At 46.2% G+C, this 26,302-nt stretch overlaps 1 protein-coding gene across 3 annotated transcripts in view; it reads right to left on the bottom strand.

Moving 5' to 3' along the window:
- chd2 (chromodomain helicase DNA binding protein 2) overlaps positions 1-26,302 on the bottom strand; it is a 113,449-nt gene that overhangs the window by 26,308 nt on the left and 60,839 nt on the right. For all 3 annotated transcript variants that reach the window (XR_013500765.1, XM_078241287.1, XM_078241286.1), the window contains 15 exons: positions 23,199-23,415; positions 21,594-21,683; positions 20,664-20,854; positions 18,878-19,066; positions 17,744-17,906; positions 14,034-14,186; positions 12,504-12,575; positions 10,286-10,435; positions 8,287-8,435; positions 6,770-6,866; positions 5,817-5,909; positions 5,451-5,624; positions 2,255-2,433; positions 2,046-2,087; positions 958-1,100 (listed from right to left, as the gene is read on the bottom strand). Coding sequence is in view for 2 of the 3 variants with exons in the window: in XM_078241287.1 (XP_078097413.1) it covers positions 958-1,100; positions 2,046-2,087; positions 2,255-2,433; positions 5,451-5,624; positions 5,817-5,909; positions 6,770-6,866; positions 8,287-8,435; positions 10,286-10,435; positions 12,504-12,575; positions 14,034-14,186; positions 17,744-17,906; positions 18,878-19,066; positions 20,664-20,854; positions 21,594-21,683; positions 23,199-23,415 (2,102 nt within the window). In the remaining variant the exon portion in view is untranslated. The remainder of the gene's footprint in view (positions 1-957; positions 1,101-2,045; positions 2,088-2,254; positions 2,434-5,450; positions 5,625-5,816; positions 5,910-6,769; positions 6,867-8,286; positions 8,436-10,285; positions 10,436-12,503; positions 12,576-14,033; positions 14,187-17,743; positions 17,907-18,877; positions 19,067-20,663; positions 20,855-21,593; positions 21,684-23,198; positions 23,416-26,302) is intronic.

Raw genomic sequence — 26,302 nt, 5'->3', positions numbered from 1 at the left:
TGAACAGAGTGAGCCACACCCACAAATGTGAAGTATGCAGGTCACTGTTAGATTCTACATGTAGGAAATGATTAAGTTTGGATAGCTTAAACTGAGCAGAGGGCAATATGGTGAATGCCTTGACGATGGCTAAGGTTAGGGACAAACTGGCTCAAAAATCTAACAGTAAGTTCAGTAAGCAAACAAGCTAACGCAACCTGCAAACTAGGAACTATAGCCATCTGGAACAGATGGAAGTCAGAGTAAGAGAAGCAAAGACACCAGCTGAGATACAGTTGTACACAACTGTCAGCAACGTTTCTGCTAATCTGTATATGAATGATTGCAATCCAGTCCCAATGCTGCGAACTGCTATGATGTATAATCTTTTTGTCCTCAATTGGGCTTATACTTGTAAGTACATTAGACATATAATTTGCTTCTAGCCTGTATGTGGTATCAAGTATCAAAAAAATAACCAGATTATTAATCTTGTGATAATCAGGGTAGTTTTGTCCACAAGGAACTGACAAACCTTACGTATGACCCTCTAGCCAGTGATCCTCATCATGCCATGCAGCCCTCATGAGCGATGAGAATTCAGAAATGAAGCAGGGGGGAAGGCAGAAAACCTTCAAAGATTTCCACCCCTACCCAGTCCAAACATGTGCAGTTTCAGTGGATTGGTCATGCTAAACTACCCCTTAGTGTCAGTGGGATTATCAGGGTATACACGTGGGGTTAGAGGATAGGGCTGGTCGGATTGTCGGTGCAGGCTTGATGGGCTAAACGGCCTCCTTCTGCACTGTAGGGATTCTATGTCTCCGGAATTGTGCTCAGATCGGATTTGCACTGGACCCCCCCCCCCCCCCACCTCCGTATCAACATTCTTGCAAAGCACAGAAGCTGGAACGAGGGAGCATAGGGCAGACTAAAAATACAGAAGAGGCAATGAGAGCACAGAATCCACCTACTCACCCTCAAGCCCAGGGTTTTCTTTAAGCTGCTCTTCAAATTCCTTGAGGGCCATCACACAGCCGTTATGTATGAGTTCACCCAATCGCTGGAGGTCTGCAATGGACTTGTCTACCAGCTCTGCATCGCGAGCGATACCCTCGAGCCTTCGAGAGGACAAAACACTCAATTTCATTTTTTCTTTAACATTACTGTATGCAATATATTAACGTACTTTACAATGTCCATTCCAACAATGTCTCAATGAACTACCTGGTCAGTATGCACCTGAGCCACACAGGTGAGGAAGCTACTGGGGTTAATTCATGGTCTGCACTGAGTTAGCAAATCTGAGACAGAGCAGTGGTTGGGTTGCTACAACGAGGCTCAGTGAAGGAACAGTCAAACCCTGGTTACAAATTCTTACTCTTCAAACCCTGCTGGAACGTAGACATGTGGTCACTTCTAGAGGACAGTTTGGCCAGGAGGGAAGGTGATGGTCTAGCGTTATTATCGCTGGACTATTATTCCAGAAACTCAGCTAATGTTCTGGGGACCCAGGTTCGAATCCCGCCACAGCAGATGGTGGATTTTGAATTGCAATAAAAAATATCTGGAATGAAGACTCTACTGATTACCATGAAACCACTGTCGATTGTTGGAAAAAAACCATCTGGTTCACTGATGCCCTTCAGGGAAGGAAATCTGCCGTTCCTTACCCGGTCTGGCCTACGTGCGACTCCAGAGCCACAGCAATGTGGTTGACTCTCAATGGCCCTCCCAGGGCAATTAACAATGGGTAATAAATGCTGGCGACACCCATATCCCACGAATGAATAAAAAAAGACGCATCTTTCATTCAAACAATGTCAACCCTCTCAGGTCTGGGTTCACACAGATAATGGCTACAGGGCTTGGGTATGAGGGGGCAGCTGCTTTGTACGGGATTCATATCCTCATCAAAGAACCAACCCCTTCAGGAGAGATGGGGAGAAAAATGGATGGAAAACTAATGTATAAACATTTCAGGCCACATGCTGGGCAGGAAGTGTGATGGAAGGAGGGGAACATGAGGTAATTAAGGTGCAGGACAGCAAAGAAAAGAACCTTACCTTTCCAGAGGAGCACCAAACTTTTTATAACTCTTGATAAACCTGCAAGAAAAGGATAAGTGTAATGGAATTATCAAATCCCTTTATTTTTCCCGATTTAGGATTTAATACTTTCCAAGTGTCCACATCTATTGAATGCGAACAGAGCGTGTGGTACATCTGGCAGGATGGTCATCGCTGGCCTTGTATACTGCAACACCACCACCTACCTCCTGATTTCAGCATCTGTGAAACCGTCCACCATGTCTCTCCGGACTGTCCGGGGACGGCCTCGCCGCTTGGGTCGCTTCTCCTCGTCATCACTTTCTTCCGTTTCACTCTCTGACCCGGATGATCTCTGCCGCCGTCGCCGTGATCCAGCATCCGAATCGCTGCCATTTGCCTGAGCCTAAAACCATCAGCAACGTTACGTTAGACACCAGTTGCTTTCGCTCCTTTCCCTTTCTGAAGGTGCCAACTTCTTCACCCAGTTTCAAAGTCAGAGGCGTCCCTTCAGGATGGCACGGTGGCACAGTAATTAGCACTGCTGCCTCACAGCGCCAGGGCCCCGGATTCAATTCCAGGTTTGGGTGACTCTGTGTGGAGTTTGCATGTTCTCCCCATGTCATAGAATCATACAATCCCTGCAGTGCACAAAGAGGCCATTTGGACCATTGAACCTGCACCGACAACAATCCCACCCAGACCCAATCCCTGTAACCCCACACATTTACCCTGCTAGCCCCCTTACACTAAGCGGCAACTGAGCATGGCCAATCCACCTAACCTGCACATCTTCAGATAGTGGGAGGAAACCGGAGCACCCAGATGAAACCCACGCTGACACAGGGAAAACATGCAAACCCCACAAAGACAGTACCCAAGGCCAAATTGAACCTGGGGTCCTGGTGCTGTGAGGCAGCATTGCTAACCACTGTGCCACCGCGCCACCCGCCTGTGCGGGTTTCTCTAGTTTCCTCTCTCAGATGCGCAGGTTAGGTGGACTGGCCATGCTAAATTATCCCTTGGTGTCCCAAGATGCGTAGGTTAGGGGAATTAGCAGGGTAAATATGTGGGGTTATGGGGTTAGGACCTGGCTAAGATGCTGTGTCAGAGAGTTGGAGTAGACTCAATGGGTTCTTCTGCACTGTAAGGATTCTATGATTCAGTACGACACTCTGAGTGACAGAGAGAGTAAGCAGACTCATCAACGACAGAGATGTCATGGGGAAGGCTCACTGTCTTCACACAGCATGCACACATATAGAGTCTAAAGGGAACAGTGGAGAATTGATCAGAAAGTGGAACATGGTCCAATTTACCCAGGAGACTCAAGGGGTGGTGCAGCCAATTGTAACTCCAATACAATTGGGCATCAGCCACCTTAGCATAGACTGTGGGTCCCACATGGGACTTAACTGATCTGTAGGATGCAATGGAAGAGATTTCACCTCTGAGGTTATCAGGAACTGTAATAGTTTCACTTTCAAATATGCTAGAGAGGCCAGCTGAAGGACTGTACCATGTCTGTCACTGGAAACCTCTCACAATAAAAAGTTTTGCTTGTTTAAAGTCACTGGAAGAAGTGTTCGTTCTCATCAACGGAACATTTTCTATTACAGACACCCAGTAACAACATCAAACACTCCCAGATCAGAAAGGCAGAGTATTTCCCAAATGGTGAGATCGGAAAGTATTAATGTTCAAAGGGACCTGGGTGTTCTTGTTCATAAGTTACTGAAAATTAATGCAGGTGCAGCAAGCAATTAAGACGACAAATGGCATGTTGGCCTTTATTGCACAAAGATTTGAGTATAGTGTAAGAAAATCTTGCTATTGTATACAGCCTTGCCTGGAGTACTGTACACAATTCTGGTCTCCTTAATCTAAAAAGGATATCTTTATTATGAAGGAGTGCAACAAAGGTTCACCAGACCGATTCCGGAGATGGCGGGGTTGACCTAGAAGGTGTGATCTAATTGAAACATACAAAATTCTTACAGGGGTTGAAAGGGTAGAAGAAGAAAGGATGTTTCCTTTGGTTTTTTTGTGGGGGGGTGGGGCGGAGGAGGACTGGGGACTGGAATCTAGAACAGGGGGCATGGTCAGAGAATGAGAGATACGCCACTGAAGACCGAGCTGAGGAGGAATGTCTTCGTTCAAGAGGGTGGTCAATCTTTGGAACTTTTTACCCAGAAGTCTGTGGAGGCTGCCATTTTGTATAATCAAGACACAGAACAATAAATTTCTAGATATTAAAGATATTAAGGGATATGGGGATAACGACGTGAAGTAAATGATCAGCCATGAGCTAGTTAATGGCAGAGCAAGTTCAAAGGGTAAAATGTCCTACTCATATTTCCTAGGTTTCTATTTATAGAGAAACATTGCACGCATACACCTCCCAACTCAAACACACCACAGATTCAGGAAGTATCTCTTTAGATGTGCTCAAGCGAAAGCCCTCTCCCTGTGTACAGCTAAACACAATAAAGATACAATGAAGGTAAGGGAAGGAAATTGCCCATTGCTCCCTTCCCAGCTGTTCTAGTTTGCCTCAAGTTTCTAATCAGTGTTGACTCTACATTCACATTCCAGATGTGTGACTAGCAAGACCAAAGTAAAAAGGAGAAACACTTAACAGAACGCTAGCATCAGATTTCAGTCCTCTCCTGCAGCAGGACCTGCGTGTCCTTGTGCACCAGTTGCTGAAGGTAAGCATACAGGTGCAGCAGATGGTAAAGAAGGCAAATGATATGTTGGCCTTCAGAGTGAGGAGTTTCGAGTACAGGAGCAGAGGTGTGGTGTTGCAATTATAGAGGGCCTTGGTGAGGGCACACCGAGAATAGTGTGTGCAGTTTTGGTCTCCTTTTCTGAGGAAGGAGGGAGTGCAGCGAAGGTTTACCAGGCTGATTCCGGGGATGGCGGGACTGATGTGAGGAGAGATTGACTAGGTTAGGATTGTTTTCACTGGAGTTCAGATGAATGAGAGGGATCTCATAGAGACTTATAAAATTCTAACATGACTAGACAGGGTAGATGCAGGGAGGATGTCCCCGATGGTGGGGGAGTCCAGAACCAGGGGTCAGTGTCTGAAGATTTGGGGTAGACCATTTAAGACGGAGATGAGAAGACATTTCTTCACCCAAAGAATGGTGATCCTGTGGAATTCATTATCACAAGAAGTAGTTGATGCCAAAACATTGATGTATTCAAGAGGCAGCTGGATATAGCACTTGGGGCGAATGGAATCAAAGATTAAGGGGAGAAAGCAGGATTAGGCTATTGAATTGGACGATCAACCATGATTGTGATGAATGGCAGAGCAGGTTCAAAGGGCCAAATGGCCTCCACTTATCTTCTATGTTTCTAGAGAATAAGAGATACCTGATGTGTATTCACTCTCTCCCAAGGGATGCACTTTACCTTTTTAGTTGAACTTCTGCTCCTTGGAAGCATGTAGATTTCTTCCAGCTCTTTCTGCCGTGCCTCTTCCTCAATCTTTTTCCACTGGTCCTCTGGGATGATATCATCCCATTCCTTAATCTGCTTCTCGTCCACTTCAGGCTCGTTCTCCTCCATGGTGGTAAAGTTCGCTACCTGAAACAGGTGACAAGGAACAGCCGAGGTCACACTTTTCAGTTAGCACAGGTAGTGATGCCCACCCCATCACAACATGGTGCCACCTCTAAGTGCCAACTCACAACAGACAGAATGAAGGCTGGAAACATTTGTGAAACTACCCGACATGCAACATCAACACACCAGCACACGGTACTTCACCAGTCATACCTTGAACTGGGACAGCAGTTCATCTGTCGGACTCACAGACTGTTCATTCTCTCTCGTCTCTGCCAGGCGGAGGATCTCTTCAATGTCCATTTCCTGAAATTGGAGATGTATTTTTACTAGCCAATCACTGATACCGCAAGTCAAACACAAGAGGATGCGTTTGAAAATAAATCTCCCATCCATCCCTGAAGACATTGACTGGGGGTTTACAGACACGAGGTATTCGGTTGCAACTGTTTTCATCTGCGCACTTTGACAATGAGCTTCAGCAAGTTGGCACAGTGGTTCTCACCGTGCCAGGGACCCGGGTTCAATTGCGGCCTTGGGTGACTGTACGGAGTTTACACGTTCTCCCCGTGGGTTTCCTCCGGGTGCTCCAGTGTCCTCCCACAGTTCAAAGATGTGCAGGTGAGGTTGACTAGCCATGCTAAATTGCCTTTAGTGTCAGGAGATTAGCAGGGCAAATATGTGGGGTTGCAGAGATAGGACCTGGGTGAGATTTTTGTCAGTGCAGGCTCGATGGGCCAAATGGCCTCCTTCTGCACTATAGGGATTCTATGATCCTATGAACTTGGTCCTGTCTGCCTCCCACAACGTCCCCACAAATGCACTTCCTTAAGTCCATGGATAGCAACCAGGAACAGGAACTCTGACTCACACTTGCTCTCCTGCTCTTTTGTCAATTATCTTAAATCAGTGTCCTCTGGTTACTAATCCTCTTGCCATTGGAAACAGTTTTTCCTTATTTATTCAATCAAAACCCGTTGTACAATTTGCAGCATCTTTGATTAGTCAAAATGCATCAATGTTTATTTCCTAATGTGAAAATGAATGCCAATTTCACTTTTGTTACTTGCTAATAAATGAGATTACAACATCAAAACTAAAGGCTAACGCTGCAGAATTCTTCTGGATTTTTTGGGAATATTGACCGAGTCTAGATTCTGCAGTACCTGTGGCTCAGACTCCTCGCCCTCCGGCTCTTTGAAGAGTTCCTCGGCTCCAAACTTTAAAATTGCTGTAAGTTCCTCCTTGTTGAACGGTGTTGAGCTGGAAACACAATCATGAGTCATTCCAATAATCAGTGTTAGGCCTGCTCTGTACAGTGTGATTCTCGCATTAATAGTGAGAAGTCTCTCAACACCAGGTTGAAGTCCCATCAGGTTTATTTGGAATCACGAGCTTTCGGAGCGCCGCTCCTTCCTCAGATGAGTTGGTGAAGGAGCAGTGCTCCAAAAGCTCTTAATTCAAAATAAACTTGTTGGACTTTAACCTGGTGTTGAGAGACTTCTTAGGGCCTGATTTTACCAAAACTTCACGCCCGTTTTCGGGCGCGAAATCGTGGTAAAGTTGGGCGTCGGGCCTTTAACGTGATCTGCACCCAAATCCGAGCAGATCGTGCCTTTACCGACACCTGATTCGGGCGCGGGTCCGGTGCGCCCCCCCGGAACCCCCCTGACCAGAGGATGATACATCACAGCCCCTTCCTCCCCCCCACCCCACCCCCGAGGGGATGATACATCACACCCCCTCCACCCTCCCCCCCCCGACCAGAGGATGAGACGTCAGAGAGCTGCTCTCTCCATGTTCTGCTTTTTTTTCCACGCCCAGGCGCGGTCAGATTTTTTTCGAACGGCGCATGCGCATCTCAGAGCTCCAATCGCTCCGCCAGCGCTAAGCCTCGCCCACAGCGCGGATCGGGCCAGAGCCGGCAAAACGCCTACGGGCGCGCTGCAAAGAGGATTCTAGGCACGGATCTATTTGACGCCCAGATTCGGCACTTAGGCTCAAAATGGTAAAATTCCCCCCTTAGTGTGCCCACCCCAGTCCAATGCCGGCATCTTCACATCATTGCATTAATAGGCAGTCACTATGAGGTATCTTGAACTTGAAACGCATGCATTTTCCTGAAAGCAGTGGCTCCTTGTCTGGCAATGGTTACGGAGAAGCTGGGATCTCTCCAGCATCTCAGTCAAGAGATCAGTATGTACATACAGGACTACAAAGAGGAGCAGGCCATTCAGCCCCTTGAGCCTGTTCCACCATTTAATAAAATTGTGGCTGATCTGACTGTGGCCTCAACTCCACTTTCCTTCCTACCCCATAGCCTTTGACTCCCTTGTCAGTTAAGAATCTATCTAACCAACCTTAGAAATATTCAGCAACCCTGCCTCCACCGTTCTCTGGGGAAGAGAGCTCCACACGACCTTCTTGAGTCTTTCCCAACACTTAATTTGTTGAAGTCACTTGTAAAAGACCCCACTGTGATCTCAACTGAGAGAAGCAAGGAACCAACCTGGAACCTTCATGGTCTCTCTGACCATCCTGCCACCTGCAACTCCCTTGGGCTGAAGGCCATCAGCACCTGGGGATCCATGAACAGGATGAGGAGCAAATTTCTGAAGATGGTGCGTGGGAGGAAGCAAGGCGGAAAGGGGTGGGGTGGGGGAAGAACATTGAGGTTGCTTACTGCGATGGACGAGCTGAGCTGTCCAGCACTGTCCGCCCTGTAGTGTCCATCCTTTGGATCACAAGATGATCCAGGACCATCTTTTTCTTGGCACGTTCAATTATGTCCTCTTCCACAGTCCCCTTTGTGACCAGGCGGTAAATATTCACCTGAAATATCAAAATTGAAACAGTGTAAACGAGTCAAAGCTGCAGCCTCTGGGGAAAAAACAGCCAGACATCCAGCTCTTAGTCACCGTCCAGTGTAGGAAGGTTGTGCGCGCGCTGGTGTGTTTGAGCTGATGTTGTCTGTTTTAACAAATAAAGGTGAACGTCAAAAGCTTAATATCAAAATGAATTCCGTTCCCTTGCCCTTTTTTAATAGAGAAACCTGACCCTTGCATGAATCAGGTTATGAATTTAGTCTCTATTGTCTGTGTGCAAGCCTAGGCGGCAATCGTTGGCACTAAAGCCAGAACATTCTGGAAATAACCAGCAGGTCTGACAGCTTCTGGAATCAGAAACAGAGGGTGGGATTCTCTGGTCATGTTTGCCTGAAAACCGGAGATTCCCGCCCGACTTCAACGGACCGTTACATGGTCCGCGCCCCCCCACTCCGGCCAGAATTCCAGTGGCGGCAAGATGGGAGAATTCTGGCTAGAGTTCATGTTTCAGTGCTACGAAGAAAGGTCTTTAACCTGAAGCGTTAACTCTGCAGATGCTGCCAGACATGGAGTATTTCCAGCCTTTTCTTTCCAATTTTTCAAATGCCCAGCATTGGGAGTAGTTTGGTTTTGTTCCAGTGAGTGTCAGGGTGACTAGCAGGGTAAATAAAGTTTCAAGTTTTAAAGTTTATTTATTAGTGTCACAAGTCGGCTTACATCAACACTGCAATGAAGTTACTGTGAAAATCCCCTGGTCGCCACACTCCGGAGCCTGTTCGGGTACACTGAAGGAGAATTTAGCACGGCCAATGCACCTAACCTGCACGTCTTTCAGACTGTCGGAGGAAACCGGAGCACCTGGAGGAAACCCACGCAGACACGGGGAGAACGTGCAGACTCCGCACAAAGTGACCCAAGCCAGGAATCGAATCCGGGTCCTCAGTGCAGTGAAGCAGTAGTGCTAACCACTTTGCCACTTGTGCTGCCCCTGTGGGGTTACGGGGATAGGGTCTGGGCGGGATTGTTGTTGGTGTTGTTCATTCAAAAAAAAAAAGACAATTTTACACCCATATCTCCCCTTGTAAAAACCCACTGAGCAGAAATAAGGAAGAAAGATATTACTCTAGGGGCGGCATGTGGCACAGTGGTTAGCACTGCTGCCTCTCCGTATCAGGGAACTGGGTTCAATTCCAGCCTCATGGGTTTCCTCCAGGTGCCTCGGTTTCCTCCCACAGTCCAAGGATTTGCAGTTTAGGTGGATTGGCCATGCTAAATTGCCTCTTAGTATCAGGGAGATTAGCAGGGAAAATATGTGGAGTTACAGGGATAGGGCCGAGGTGGGATTGTTGTCAGTGCTGACTCGATGGGCTGTAGGGTTTCTATGACTCTATGAAAGATGTGCAGGTTAGGTGGATTGGCCGTGCTAATTGCCCCTTAGTGTCAGGGAGATTAGCAGGGCAAATATGAGAGGTTAAAAGGGTAGGGCATGGGTAGGATTGTTGTCAGTGCAGAGTTAATGGGCCAAATGGTCTCTTTATGCACTGTAGGGATTCTGTTTTCCCCCCAAATCCGGTCAGGCAGAGCAGTGATATGCTTGAGGATCGGAGTGTTTTCCCCAGGTCCCAATGATTAAAGATGGGAATTTTAATCTCAAGACTACTTTCTGAATTTGACAAAGCAAATACATGGCATTTTCCTTTTCTTCATTACTTTAAAAAACTGGAGAAAAACAGTTGGGTCAAGAAGCTTGTAAACCAAACGATTCAAGAAAAAATGGCTCCATCTCCAACCACGCAGAGTGGAAGCGGTCATCACTCCAATCTCGTTTCCCACCCCAAGCCCAGCAGACACACTGACCTGCTTTTTCTGGCCTATCCTATGAGCTCGAGCCTGGGCCTGCAAGTCGTTCTGAGGATTCCAGTCAGAGTCGAAGATGATCACAGTGTCAGCAGAGGCCAAGTTAATCCCAAGGCCCCCCGCTCTTGTAGAAAGGAGGAAGCAGAAGTCCTGGAGACAGAAAGGGAAAACAAATCAGGAAGCCAGCCCAACACCAAGGAATGCAACAGTTACGAACTGAAATACATGACGGAAAGGGTGCTGCAACGCAGCTCAATAGCAATTTCCAAAAGCCAACTGGATAAGTACTTGAAGATGGGAAAATTTGCAAGGCTATGGGAAACACAACTAATTGGACAACCCTTTCCAAAAGCGACACAGGTTCAGTGGGCTGAATAGCCTCGTTTCGTGATGTAACATTCTATGATTCTAGAGGTCCAAGGGCTCATCATGCCTGGAGCATCCTTCTATCGAGAAGCTGGTGGAAAGATTAAGGCCCATCGGTACTGAGCACTGCTTAGACTGAAAAGCAGGAGAGGCGATGTGGAAGCTGAATAAAGTGTGAATCAGTGGTGTCTTGTTACAAACCCTGCAGGAGATGGGCAAAACTGAGGAAATCATAAAATTCCTACAGTGCAGCAGGGGGCCATTCAGCCCATACTGCGCCGCAACAATCCCATCCAGGCCCTATCCCTGTAACCCCCACGTATTTACCTTGCTGATCCCCCTGACACTAAGGGACAATTTAGCACGTTCAACCAACCTAACCCGCACATCTTTGGAGTGTGGGAGGAAACTTTCACAGTCACGGGGAGAACATGCAAACTCCACACTGTCATCCAAGGCCGGAATTGAACCAGGGTCCCTGGGCGCCATGAAGCAGCAGTGATGACCACTGTGCCACCCAAGGGGGAGGTGAGGAATTCACAAATTGGGAAAGAATACATCAGATTAGGGGTTGACAAGCTGCCCTCTGGTCTGTATGGCCTCAGTGACACACGGAGGATGAGTGCGCGTGTGCGGGGGGGGGGGGGGGGGGGGGGCTTCTTCGATCATAAAAGGAAGTGAGGAAATTTGATAGGGAACAACAGAGTCAGAATTATTGCTTTTAAAGTGTATTTATTAGTCACAAGTAAGCTTACATTAACACTGTAATGAAGTTACTGTGAAAATCCCCTAGTCGCCACACTCTGGCGAGGTACACTGAGGGAGAATTTAGTATGGCCAATGCACCTAATCTGCACATGTTTGGACTGTGAAAGGAAACTGGAGCACCCAGAGGAAACCCACGCAGTCACAGGGAGAATGTGCAGACTCCATACAGACAGTGATCCAAGCTGAGAATTAAACCTGGGTCTGGCACTGTGAAGCAGCAGTGCTAACCACTGTGCCACCCCAAGAGACAAGGTCAGAATTTAAATAAAATAATTCTCGGATTTTTTTTTTTGTTTAAGAGCCTCTCAGAAGGAAAAGCAATACAGCAAATGAAAGCAGCAGCAAATCGGGCAGGAAGCCAACACGAATGCCACGTCCTACAAAGTGAGGCTGTGCCAGGCTGACCACCAGTAAACCAACACCCCCCGACTCAAGTTTCCTTCCTGTGAATTCGACACTCAAAGCAAGAACTGCGTGTACTGACCTTCCTGTCAACCAGACCCACACAGAACTAAGCACAAGCACACATCACTGAAAAATATTGCTGGCAACCCACCCCATTCCTCAAATCCATGCAGTGAAGTCCCTGCTGGATAACACTTACTGATCAGGAGTAGCTATGAAAAACCACTTAAGACAAGATAAACTCTCGAGTGCTAGACTGGGCAATGGGACTGACGCTCGTCGTAAATTCCTAAGATCTGGTCTTGTACGTGTGTGTTATAAGTGATAAGATTAAAGCAGGGGGGAAATTTAAGATGATGGGCCAGGAATGAAAGATTCGGGCAAGGATTGAGCCTCTAACCTGGGACAATGCAAGCACAGCTTTAGTGTGCGATTTCAGAAAGAGAGCGGGATTACAGAACAATTCCGGAATGAGTAGGCTTACAGTGTGAGCAGGGGTTTACTTAACAATTCTAGGATGAGCTATGGTTTACTGAACAATCCCTGGGCAAACGAGGGTTTATAAACAACCCAGAACACCCAATGGTTCACTACATAACTTTTAAGTGATGTCACTTTTTTTTTTAGGGAGGAGTTGTAGATCTGTTATCAGCAGACGTTAAAATCAACATTTTCTCACCTCAGATCCTTCTGCGTTGAAGTGGTCCAAAGCCTGTTTTCTTAATTCCCCTTTTATAGATCCATCTAAACGCTGCAATGGGATAAGACAGAAACATCTTAACCGTATGCTTGGTTAAACTCTGAAGTGCAGATTTCTCATCTATTTTTATTCTCTTACTTAGTCCAAAAATAATCCTGCTTTAAGGGACTGTGCTTAGTCATCAGCTACTGAAGGGTGTGCGTCATTGAGCAATCTCACACAGACAGGTTACCGGACCAGTCACATAGATATCAACCAAATTTAGCCACCAATATAGTTTTGTTGCCCACTGGTATTCACCATAAACCTGCAATCACAAATGTCATCAAAGAGGGAACGAGGTGGCGGGCCGGCTCACCTTTGGACCTTTTGCCAAGTTCAAATCAGTCCAGACTGACGAGACGCAAGGCTTTTTCGCCATAGTCCCAAGGTAGAATGAGCTTCAGCAGTTTGAGTCCACCTCCCGGTGGTCCCACACTAACTGGGGTATCACTCGCAGAGAGGACAGCCCCGCGTTAACGGGGAAGGGAGGTTAGCTCAAGTGGAGAAAGCAAGACAGCAATTGGGACATGGCATTTAATCAATGAGTGTTTTGGACTTGAATTAATAATAATCAGTGGAGTCCCTCCAGGGCACCAGCAGAGATCTCCTGTTGCTTGTCAGAAAGTCAGGGTGAAAAGCAAACTTTTATCCGAGAACACAACTGCAGGTATAGAGAGAGGAAACTGCAATTTTGAAGGTACACCTGCAAGCATGACAGTGTCACAGAATGCTGATGTCCAAGTGGGGACCCCACACCATACAGAACACTATTGGTGGGAGATTCCTGTGTGCCACTGTGGCTGCTTGTTTCCTCCATGACAATGGTCACTACACTTTAAAAGAACATCAGTGCCTGCAAAGCACTTCCCAGTCATCCAGGGGTATACGTCCAAGTTCTACCTTCCTATTCAATTCTAAACTCCCAGGATAGCTGGTGTGGCAAATGGAAAAATACCCTAATTGCAAAAACGATCTTCTGATGTCGACCAGAAGCACAGTAACATGGCAGAGATGAGGGAGCATCTGACTCTTGATAGATATCTGACATGATTGGTATTGACCCATGGACCAAAGAGCCTCTTTTAGAGAAGGTCTGTTGCATCTTGTGCCACTTACACATTTGACAAGCCAGCAGGAGGCTTTTGCTTGGGTTTTGGGATTTGGGGGAATCGTTCGGGTGTGACGGACAATTTGACAGAGTATTAAACGGTCCGTTGACCTTGGGTGGGAATTTCCAGTCTCGCGGCCGGTGTGACCATAAAATCCCATGCCAAACATTCCATTCCCCTTCAACAAGATCTCTCACCTTGACAAGCAAAGCGAACACTCACAAGTTAATTGCAAATTGGAAAATTAAATCTGGAAAAGTTCTATTTCCCAGAAGTAACACAATTCTAAATAGTCTTGTCAAACTCTTAAAATGACTCAATATCTTGTTAACCTTCCTTAATCCTCTGCCAAGCTCACCTGGAATGGGTAGTGTTTAATGGTCAGGTACTCAGCAAGAATATCCAACATTCGGACCATCTGAGAGAAGATAAGCACTCGGTTTCCCCTCTCGCGAAGCCTGGTCATCAGTTTATCCAGCAGGATCAGCTTGCCACTGCTCTTGATCAGATTCTGCAGCAGAGAAGATAAACCAGGTGTTGAGAAACTGATCACTTCAATATATTTCCTACCACACATTCAATAGAGCGGGGGTGGGAAAGAAGAGTGTGCAGGTACCAAGTGTCACCCTTCTTTAAATATTTTATTACAAAGACAAAGTTTATGAACTTTTAAGTATATTGAGAAAGTTTTCACCCCCAACTAGATAGAAACAGCAAGAGCTCACTGATCCACAAGAGCCTGGTCCGCCATTTAATTGTATCATGGTTGATCTACCTCTTAATTCCACCCGCCGGCCCCTCTGCCCCACCTGCCGGCCCCTCCGCCCCACCCGCCGGCCTTGGTGCCATAACCCTTAGTTGCTGTAAATGAAATAGAACAAATAACAGTACTGCACGGGAACAGGCCCTTCGGCCCACCAAGTCTGTGCCAACACAGATACTACTCTAATCTAATATTTTCTTGCCTTTACGTGGTCCACCCCATTCTATTCCCTGCCTATTCATGTTATCGAGCCAGATGCCTCTTGAACATCGTTATAGAATCTGCTTCCACCACCTCCTCCGGCAGCACATTCCAGGCATTCACCACCCGTGTGTGAAAAACGTGCACCTTACATTTCTTCTAAACTTCCTCCCTCTCAACCTATGTGCCCGAGTAATTAACCCTTCGACCCTGGAAAAAAGACTCTGACTATCCACTCTATCTAATATCTATTTTATTGATATTTATTAAAAAAATCAAACGACCATTGTGACAGCGTGGTCCCTTTAAGGGAGGGTGTTTGTGGGTCTTATGACCTGCCTGGTACATATCGGAGCAGAGCGCGTGAAGTTTGACCTATGGAGTGGTAGACTCCTGGTCTGGGGAGGAGAAACACTCATTGCAAGCCAGAGGGACAAGTGTTGAGCTTATGTGTATTTGTTTTGCGCTGTTGATTCATAAATCACCGTTGTGATTTAAAGCTTCCTTGTCGTATTACCTTGCGTTACAATAGCCATCAAGATAATCTCTGACTAAATCCATTTGAAGTTATCCAGTCATGACAGTATCCTATTGCAGTTTAATACAACCATCGCATATTGAATACTTCTGATTTTTTTTTGTTGAGAAGCAAGTAGGCTAACATTCAAAGGTTAAAAAAAAATCACATAAACCAGGAATTTGCAGTCTAACAAGACCAAACCTGGCTTCTAAAAGTCTGTGGATTGGAGGAGAATGAGCAGAATTAGAGAGCTGGAGTTTCAGAGCACTGAATCATATGAATTAGGATGAGTAGGCCACTCAGCCCCTTGAGCCTGCTCTGCAGTTTAAGATCGAAGCTGGTCTGATTGTAACCTCAACCCCATTCCTGCCTATCCCGATAATCTCTCACCCCATTGTTAATGAAGAATCTATCTAGCTCTGCCTTGAAGATATTCAAAGACTCTGCTTCCACTGCCCTTTGAGGAAGAGAGTTCCAGAGACTCACCAACCTCCTCCTGATCTCTAACTTAAATGAGCAACACCTTATTTCTAAAGAGTGAACACCTGGTTCTAGAAACCTGGGAAAGAATGAGGTAGCGGAGATGATGCTGTAATGTGTTCTGCACATCTTTGGACTGTGGGAGGGAACTGCAGCACCCAGAGGAAACCCATTGCAGACACGGGAAGAATGTGCATGAAGTACCTTTGCCTGTGCCTTTGAGCATCTATCACCCTCTTTGCCCCTAATAGGACCCAGACTGCTCTTTTTTTATTCTTTCATCTCAAGGCCAGCAAAATATGGTTCCATTTTACCATGGCTAGGTCCCTTGGGATTACATAGGGAAGAGGAAACAGGGGGAGGAGAATAATAATTAGAAACCATTGAGGGATGTGGAATGAAAAGACCTGTATTTATATGGCATCTTTCACAATCTCAGGCTAGTCCCAAAGCGTTTTGTAGACAATTAAATACTTTTGAAGTGCAGTCACTGTTGTAATATAGGAAATGTGGTATCCAATTTGCACATTGCAAACTCCCACAAACAGCAATGTGTATATGACCAGATAACCTGTTTTGTTATGTTGATTAAGAAGTGCACTGGGAGTAACCCCCCTCGCCCTTGTTCGAAATAGTGTCAATACTTCCAACTTGAGGGGGCAGGGAGCCTATGTTTAACAAAGGTGACACCTCCAACAGTGCAGCACTCCCTCAGTACTGCATTGTGGTGTGCACTTGGATCTTTTTCAGCTCAAGTGCTATTGACTGAGCCAGGGCAGACATTTGACTGTCATATTCATGAATGAGAGAATTAGAGGCAGAACTGTCCTAGGAACATAGTAAGAAGTTTAACAACACCAGGTTAAAGTCCAACAGGTTTATTTGGTAGCAAAAGCCGCACAAGCTACCAATTTTTTGCTACCAAATAAACCTGTTGGGACTTTAACCTGGTGTTGTTAAACCTCTTACTGTGTTTACCCCAGTCCAACGCCGGCATCTCCACATCATGACTAGGAACATAGTAACAGGAGAAGGCCACTTGGCCCATTCAATGAGATCATGGCTGAACTTCAACCTCAACATCATTCCCGCACTTTCAGAATCCCCACAGTGAAGGATGAGGCATCGAGTCTGCTCCAACAACAATCCCACCCAGGCCCTATCCCATAACCCCACGTATTAACCCTGCTAATCCACCGACACTAAGGGACAATTTAGCATGGTCAATCAATCTGACCCACACATCTTTGGACTTTGGAAGGAAACCGGAGCAACCAGAAGAAACCCACGCAGATACAGGAGAGAACGTGCAAACTCCACACAGTCACTATCTCCATATCCTTCGAAGCCATAAGTTTCCAGAAATCTATCCACTTCTGTCTTGAACATGTTCACGTTTCCGCGCCCCCTAGTGTAGGGAATTCCAAAGATTCACTATGCTGAGTGAAGAAATTCCTCCTTATCTCAGTTTGAAATGGCCTGCCCCTTATCCTGAGATGTGGTTCTAGACTCACCAGCCAGGGGAAATGTCTCTCCCTACACCCACCCTGTCACAGTCTTAAGAATTTTTGTAAGTTTCAATGAGGTCACCCCTCGTTCTTCGAAACTCCAGGGAATGTAGACCCAATCCATAGCATACAAGGTATATGAACCAAGTACTGGAAAATGGGATTAGAATGTATTGGTGTTTGATGGCTGGCACAAACACGATGGGCTGAAGGGCCTCTGGTTGTGCTGTAAAACTCTATGACTCTAATCTCCTCAATCTCTCCTTGTAACAACAATCACGCTATCCCAAAGATGAATCTGGCAAACCTCCGTTGCACTCCTTCTGTGCCAAGTATATCCTTCCTTCGATTTGGGTCTGCCAGAAAACAGGAGTAGAAAGGACAATTTCTCAATAAAAGAAATGTGACATTTGCTGTGGTTGACGATACTTCCAAGATGAGTGATAACCAGGAGCACTGAGAGCAAATGCAAAGATAACGTAATAAGCACCATTGCCCTGTGCTTAGGCTCACTTTTCTGAGACACCTTTAAAAGGTATTACGTGCGATTCAGTACCCGGGTGACAAAGGTATCTGAACAAAACGGTTTCACCCACCTGCAACACTTCCTGGCTTGTCAGGCTCTCATTCTCCTCGCACTGTTTGACCAAGTAACAGTGATTGCAGCATTTCTTCAGCTCCATCATAATGTTGAGGAAGCTCGATGAAGACCCCCTGGTTCCCTTGGTGAGCGCTTTGTAATTTCGTGTCAATATCCATCTGTATCGAGAGAGATCATGAGTACTCCACACTCAGCCCTGATTAAACTGCAGCACCGGTTCCCCGTTACCACACACTGTAACCTCACCATAGCCAGCACTGCTACAAGGAAAAAAACTAACCAATGTATCAAGTGCATTCCATCCAGAGTTCATGCATGATTATTCTGTCATGGGCTCTTCCTCACCTCCTGGATACCTTCTCCTACCTGGTGTGGTCACTCAGCTCACTTAATGCTATGAATTTTGTACTCGCACTAGTTAAGTGCTTTTCCTTCCAATTCCTGCACAGTCACCTCGCTGCCAATTTAGCTGGTCTCAGCAGCAGCAGTTGTCCTCAATGTCAAGTTTCAGGGAAGGAGGAGCTATTCCACTATTGGATATGGATAAAGAATAAATCAAGATCTGGCTTGCCTGTGATGCCCTGCAGGGTAAAATAGCCCTCTTGCACTTAAGCGTTTACACTGAAATCAGCAGGATGGGCAACAGAATCCCTACAATACAGGAGGCCATTCAGCCAATTGAGTCTGCACCAACTCCCCAACAGAGCATCTTACTCAAGCCCTACTCCTGTAACCCCATGTATTTACCCTGCCAATCCCCCTAACCTACACATCTTGGTAGACTAAGGGGCAATTTACCATGGCCAATCAACCTAACCTGCACGTCTTTCGGACTGTGGGAGGAAACCGGAGCACCCAGACGAAAGCCATGCAGATACGGGGAGAACGTGCAAACTCCACACAGTCACCCAAGGCTGGAATTGAACCCGGGCCCCTGGTGCTGTGAGGTAGCAGTGCTAACCACTGCGCCACCAGCATGTGGAAACTGCAAAATTGGTAAAGCAGGTAAGAGTATAGGGATGAAAAAAAAAAGACAAAATACATTTTGCAAAATGATCGTCAGAGCTTGGATTCCACCAATTGGTGATCTCCTCACCAGCTATTCCCACAACCTCAGCTGGGTTCTTACTTATAATACTGCTTCTGTGAGGCTGACATTTCCACCCTCAGAATCTGTTCAACTTTGGCAGGAAGTGATTTTTCAACATCTTTCTTTACTCTGCGCAACAGGAAGGGTTCCAGCACCCTGTGGAGACTTTGGAAACCATTTTCTCTCCCTTTCCCGTGTTCCTCTTCAAAGTCCTCCCAGGCATCAAACCTGGAGGGGAATAAAAAATTCAGATGTCAACTGTTAAGTCTCAATGCAGCAGAAAGAAACAACATGTCCACACACAACACCGCCAGCCAGGCAGCACTCCTTCAGCGCTACACTTCTGAGAGGTGGCCCACGTTATGCGATGCAAGTCCTGGGGGCTGAATGAATCATGGAATCCCAAGAGGCGGCCACTGGCCTCATCCTGTCTGTGCCAGCTCTGTGACAGACTCCCAATGTTCTTTCTGTAACCCTACAAATATCTCCCAGACAATGCACAATGAAGGGTTCTAGAGTGTAATTTGAATCCATGGGATACTCATCATTTATTGTGCTTATGTCTTGCAAACATTATCACATCACATTGCATCTGGATAAAGGGGTAAGAAATCCACCTTGCCTCACACTTCTGACTTCCTTTTATTCGTTCAGGAGATGTGGACGTCGTATTTATTGGCCATTCCTCATTGTCCTTGAACTGAGTGGTTTGCTGGGCCATTTCAAGAGTCAACCACATTGACTCATCGAGGAGAGGTGATGGCCTAGTGGTATTATCGCTAGATTGTTAACCCAGAAACTCAGCTAATATTCTGGGGACCTGGATTCGAATCCCACCACGGCAGATGGTGGAATTTGAATTCAATAAAAAATATCTAGAATTAAGAATCTACTGATGACCATGAAACCATCGTCGATTGTCAGAAAAACCCATCTGGTTCACTCATGTCCTTTAGGGAAGGAAATCTGCTGTCCTTACCTGGTCTGGCCTATATGTGACTCCAGAGCCACAGCAATGTGGTTGACTCTCAACTGCCCTCGGTTTGTAACTAGGGATGGGCAATAAATGCTGGCCAGCCAGTGACGCCCATATTGCACAATGAATAAAAAATAACATCAGTTTGAAAGCAAATACGAAGACATGACTTGAGTGTGCTCATTAAAAAAGCCTCATCCTATTCGCTGAATCAGTGCATACAGGAAAGAGATTACATGCATCAGGTGATGACAGGCAGCCTGTAGCTTTGGAACAGTTCTGTCTATCAATGCGGCTAGACTAACATGGGCGGCATGGTAGCACAGTGGTTAGCACTGCTGCTTCACAGCTCCAGGGACCTGGGTTCGATTCCCGGTTTGGGTAACTGTCTGTGTGGAGTTTGCACATTCTCCTCGTGTCTGCGTGGGTTTCCTCCGGGTGCTCCAGTTTCCTCCCACAGTCCAAAGATGTGCGGGTTAGGTTGATTGGCCATGCTAAAAAAAAATGCCCTTAGTGTCCTGAGATGTGTAGGTTAGAGGGATTAGTGGGTAAATATGTAGGGATATGGGGGTAGGGCCTGGGTGGGTTTGTGGTCGGTGCAGACTCGATGGGCCGAATGGCCTCTTTCTGTACTGTAGGGTTTCTATGATTTCTATGATTCTAAAGGGGATGGGACGGGGTGGCAGGTGTTTGCAAAGGGAGGCCAATAGGGAAGGTCATTCCCTTTTAACTAATGTACTAACTAGTATTTGGTTGGTGAGCACGCTTTTAGACAATATAGTCTTAGATTAAAGGTTGTAAACCTTAATTTAAGACTATATTTGTTTCTGCTCCAGAGATTTGGCTTACTTTTCAGGCATGATGAAGTGCAGGAGCGACCAGAGCTCTTTCAGCGAGTTCTGCAGCGGAGTCCCAGTTATCAGTAGCCGATGGTTGGACCTGAAGTCAATCAGAGTCCGGTACAAGAGGGAGTCATCATTCTTCAATCGATGAGCTTCGTCCACTCCCAGGAAAGCCCAGTTTATGCTCCCCAAAACATTCTGACAGGAAGGAAAGACAATCTCAGTAACTGATGACGGAATTTGCAGCACAAATAGAAGCCATTCAGCCAATTGGCCTTATGGTAGAGCAGCTTTCTATTCTAACCTCAGTACTTTGTTTTGTCCCCCATGTCCTTTGATTATTTTCTTCTTCCAACATTTATCTAAATCTTGCTGAAACATCACGCAAACCAGCCTCCCATCCATTGACTCTGTCTACACTTCCCGCTGCCTCAGCAAAGCAGCCAGCATAATTAAGGACACCACGCACCCCGGACATTCTCTCTTCCACCTTCTTCCATCGGGAAAGAGATACAAAAGTCTGAGGTCACGTACCAACCGACTCAAGAACAGCTTCTTCCCGGCTGCTGTCAGATGTTTGAATAGACTTACCTCGCATTAAGTTGATCTTTCTCTACACCCTAGCTATGACTGTAACACTACATTCTGCACTCTCTCGTTTCTTTCTCTATGAATGGTATGCTTTGTCTGCATAGCGCGCAAGAAACAATACTTTTCACTGTATGCTAATACATGTGACAATAGTAAATCAAATCAAATCAAAAACCTCAAGACCAATTGGATCTCAACAGACCTTTGTGGTAAAGCATTCCATAGCATCACAATTCTTTCAAGTGAAAATATTCTTTGCTATCGCTCCCTCTGGATTTATGTCCCTTGGTTACCTGCCCAGTTTCATCGCAAGGCCATCAAATTCCCAATTACTGGAGTTTATTACCTTATCTTTCAGCAGAATTTCATATGTCGTTATCAATACATTAAACTTCAGTCTTTTTGTCTCAGGATGTATCCAGTCATATTCCCGGATCTGTAACAGAAAATTTTAATTAGTGGTGTGCCTGAGGTGATTAGTCACTAATGGTCATGCAATATTAGTCGGCCCAGAGTCCTTGTATAAGCGTGCCCACCAACCAAATACTACTTATATAGTACATTGGTTAATAGGGAATGACCATCAGCCATTAGGAGATCTTATAACTTCAGAAACGGTAGCACAATGGTTAGCACTGTTGCTTCACAACGCCAGGGACCCAGGTTCAATTCCAGCCTCGGGTCACTGTCTGTGTGGAGTTTGCACATTCTCCCCGTGTCTGCGTGGGTTTCCTAGAGTGCTCCGGTTTCCTCCCACAGTTCAAAGATGTGTGGGTTAGATAGATTGGCCATGTTAAATTGCCCCTTAGTGCCCCAAGAGGTATCAGTTCGGAGGATTAGCCATGGTGGTGATCTGTCAGAGTCAGTGCAGACATGATGGGCCGAATGACCTCCTTCTGCAGTCGATTCCAAAGCCAGTCAAAAAAAGTCCAATATTAGCTTGTTCACTCAACCAAATAAGGTAGGGAGTAACAGAGCCGGAAAGAACTGAAAGGAGCCAGGTTCTAGTCTGTTATCTCATCTCAAAGCTCCTTGGAAGTCGGGTGGGTGACGTGGACAAAATGATGTTCGACTATGCAGTCCTCATTTTTGAATAGTTGCTCAGAAACGTAATATCATTCAGACAATTATCCTAGCACATTCCAGCCTGATAACCGGATTGCACGGAAATGAGGCTGAGCTGGAGTGCTAAACATAGAAACTAGAAGCAGGAGGAGGCCATTCGGCCCTTTTGAGTCTGCTCCGCCATTCATTTTGAACATGGCTGATCATCGAATTCAATATCCTGATCCCTTCCCCACATATCCCTTTAGCCCCAAGAGCTATATCTAATGTCAATGTTTTGGCCTCAACTACATTCGGTGGTAGTGAATTCTACACATTCACCACCCTCTGGATGAGGAAATTTCTCACCGCATTTCAAAAAGTTTTACCCCTTATCCTCAAACTACGACCCCTAGTTCTGGACTCTCCCACCATTGGGAACATTCTTTCTGAATCTAGCCTGGCTAATCCTGTTAGAATGTTATAAGTTTCTATGAGATCCCCTCTCACTCTTTGAAACTCCAGTGAATATAATCCTAACCAACTTAGTCTCTCCTCATATGACAGAGCTGCCATCCCAGGAATCAGCCTGGTAAACCTTCGCTGCACCCCCTCTATAGCAAGGACATCTTTCCTCAGATAAGGACACTAAAACTGCACACAATACTCCAGGTGTGGCCTCACCAACACCCTATACAATTGCAGCAAAAGGAACAATGAGCCCACTGTCCAGTAGGAGAAAACAAATCATGTTTGCTATAAGATATTTCAGAGATGATCCCACCAAGACATTAATTAGCCAGTTTCTCAGACACTGATCAAGCTGCAGAGCATTTTCTGCATCTGACACAATTTCAAATTCCCGTATCTCCTGCCCAAGTGTCGGTGAGCAAGGTGCCGTACTCACCGTATTGCGGCTCATGACATCACCAATGTAGACCACCACATTCATACTGGGCTCCCAGATGTCGAACTCCCGCTGCCAGGAGGTAAGGGTGGACAACGGGACAACGAGTAGGAAGGGACCATAGAGTTGGTGCTGATTGAACAAGTTTGAGAGGAATGAGATGGTTTGGATCGTTTTGCCCAAACCCATTTCATCAGCCAAGATCACACTGTTACACCTAGGGAGGGGTGGGGAGGGAGTTGGAGAGAGAAAATACAAAGCGTGAACTTACTGAGTCAAGGAAAATGTGACAAGAGTCCAGAAATTAACCAGTTAAAACACCAGAAGTAATTACAACACCAACTTGCAGTTATATAACTGCTTTGCCATAACAAGACATGTCAAGGTGCTTCATAGGGCCATTACGAAACAAAATACGACACCATGCCAAGCTAGGAGATATATGGGCAGGTGAGTCACATTCATTGACATCACAGTAAGGGGCCATTCAGCCCATCAAGTCCAAACGCTTGGTCAAAGAGGTAGGCTTTAAAGTATATCTTACAAGAGAAAGTGAGTCCAAGGGCTGGAGAGGTTTGGGGAGAAAACTGCAGAGCGTATGACCCAGGAGGCTCAAGGCATGGCCAGCAATAGAACATAGAAACCCTACAGTGCAGGAGGAGGCCATTCGGCCCATCGAGTCTGCACCGACCACAATCCCACCCAGGCCCTACCTCCACATATTTACCTGCTAATCCCTCTTAGCCTACACATCCCAGGACACTAAGGGCAATTTTAGCATGGCCAATCAACCTAACCCACACATCTTTGGACTGTGGGAGGAAACCGGAGCACCCGGAGGAAACCCACGCAGACACGAGGAGAATGTGCAAACTCCACACAGACAGTGACCCGAGCCAGGAATCGAACCCAGGACCCTGGAGCTGTGAAGCAGCAATGCTAACCACTGTGCTACCGTGCCGCCCAAATGGTGGAGTGATTTTCTTTATTCACTGATGAGTTGCGGACACCACTGGCTGAACCAGCATTTATTGCCCATTCCTAATTGCCCTTGAACTGAGTGGTCATTTCAGAGAGCAGTTAGAGTCAACACTATTGCTGTAGGACTGGAGCCACATGTAGGCCAGACCAGGTAAGGATGGCACAAAAACGGAAAATGCAGGAAAATCTCAGCAGATCTGAGGTTTACTGAGATGGACGACACGGCGGCACAGTGGTTAGCACTGCTACTCCACAGCGCCAGGGACCCGGGTTCAATTCCAGCATCGGGTCACTATCTGTGTGGAGTTTGCACATTCTCCCCGTGTCTGTGTGGGTTTCCTCTGGGTGCTCCGGTATCCTCCCATAGTCCAGAGTTGTGCAGGTTAGGTTGATCGGCCGTGCTAAATTTATCCTAGTGTCAGGGGGATTAGCAGGATAAATATGTGCGGTTTCAGGAATAGGGCCTGGGTAGGTTTGTGGTCAGTCAGACTCCTTGGGCCAAATGGTCTCTCTCCTGCACTGTAGGGATTCTATCTGACAGCATTTGTGGAGTGAGAATCGAGCCAACATTTCAAGTCTGGATCCAGATGGGAAACATTGGCTTTATTCTCTCTCCACAGATGCTGTCAGACCTGCCAAGATTTTCCAGCATTTTCTGTTTTTGTTTCAGATTCCAGCAACCTCAGTATTTTGCTTTTATCACGTTAAGGATGGCAGCTTTCCTTCCTCAAAGGTCTAACCAGATGGGTTTTTGCAACAATCGACAATGATTTCATGGTGATCATTAGACATTTAATTCCAGATCTGTACGGAATTCAAATTTCACCATCTCCCATGGTGGGATTTGAACCAACATCCACGTTACTGGTTAACGAAAATACTACAATGCCATCATGTCCCCCAATTAAAATCAGGGATGCTCAACAGGACAAAATTGGACGGCACAGATATTTCAGAGGGTTTTGGGGCTGGAGAGGTTTACAGAGATAGAGGAACCACTCACGAAGGGTTTTGAAAACTAGGATGAGAATTTTAAAATTAGAGGCATAGCTTAGAAGGGAGCCAGTGTAAGTCAGCGAGCACAGGTGATAGATGAATGGGATTTGGTGTAAATTAGATCAATAAGCAGCATTGTTTTGGCTGCTTTCATGTTTGTGAAGGTAGAATGTAGTAAGACAAGCCAGGAACACTTCGGAATAGGCCTATCTGTGCTTCTGTTACCACCAAATGAGAGTGTGAGCATGAACTGAAGGGGCAAAATCAGGCAATGCTATGTGAGTGGTCTTGGTGACACAGCATGGAGAAGTGGTCAAAGGCCCATCCTCTGGGTTAAATATGACTCAGAGGTTGCAAACAGTCTGGTTTAACCTCAGTTACTCGGCAGAAGGGTGGAGTTGGTGGCGAGGGAGCAGAGTCGATGGTGGGGACCGAACACAATGTCTTCAATATTTTCAACGTTTAATTAGAAAGAACTTCAATTCATCCAGTACAACATATCCAACAAGCAGCCTGACAGTTAGGAGATGGTGGAGAAGAATTGGTGAGGTGAAGCTTAGTACTGACAGCGTATATGAGGAAAATTATGTTGCGTTTCTGGATGATACTGCTGACGGGTAGCACACAGGTGAGAAATAGGAGAACCACCAAGGCTAGATCTTTGGGGAGCTCCAGGAGGAATTGTGCGGGAATGGAAAGAGGACATGGACAAATGGACATTCTCTGGCTACCATTAACGACAAAAGGATGGAAAAAAAGTGAGTGCAAGCCCAACTGGACGATGGAGGAGGATTTAATCGTGAACTCTCTTCTGCAGTTATTTCAATTAAGTAAGCAACTTCATCTATTTTTAAATCCCAATGAAGAACAAATTGCTTCTTTTAATCAGCCTGTTTCATTTTTAAAAGGGTGTAGAAGGATAATAAGGGAAGGGTAGCAACTCTGACAGAGGGGCTTGCCCACATCCTGCACTGCATCTCAGCTTCTTCCAGTTATCACCCTCGTGACAGCAGCCACATCCTCGTGAACCACTTTGAGGGATCAAACGAAGTCTGAGTAGCCATCAGGTCTCCTATCCTCAGTGACTTATCTATGCCGGCTATGCGAAGACTGACACGGTGGACTGA

This window comes from Mustelus asterias, chromosome 24 (assembly GCF_964213995.1).
Source record: "Mustelus asterias chromosome 24, sMusAst1.hap1.1, whole genome shotgun sequence".
Lineage (NCBI taxonomy): Eukaryota > Metazoa > Chordata > Chondrichthyes > Carcharhiniformes > Triakidae > Mustelus > Mustelus asterias.
The sequence above is the reverse complement of the archived record's forward strand: the minus strand, read 5'-3'. Positions and strand labels throughout refer to the sequence as shown.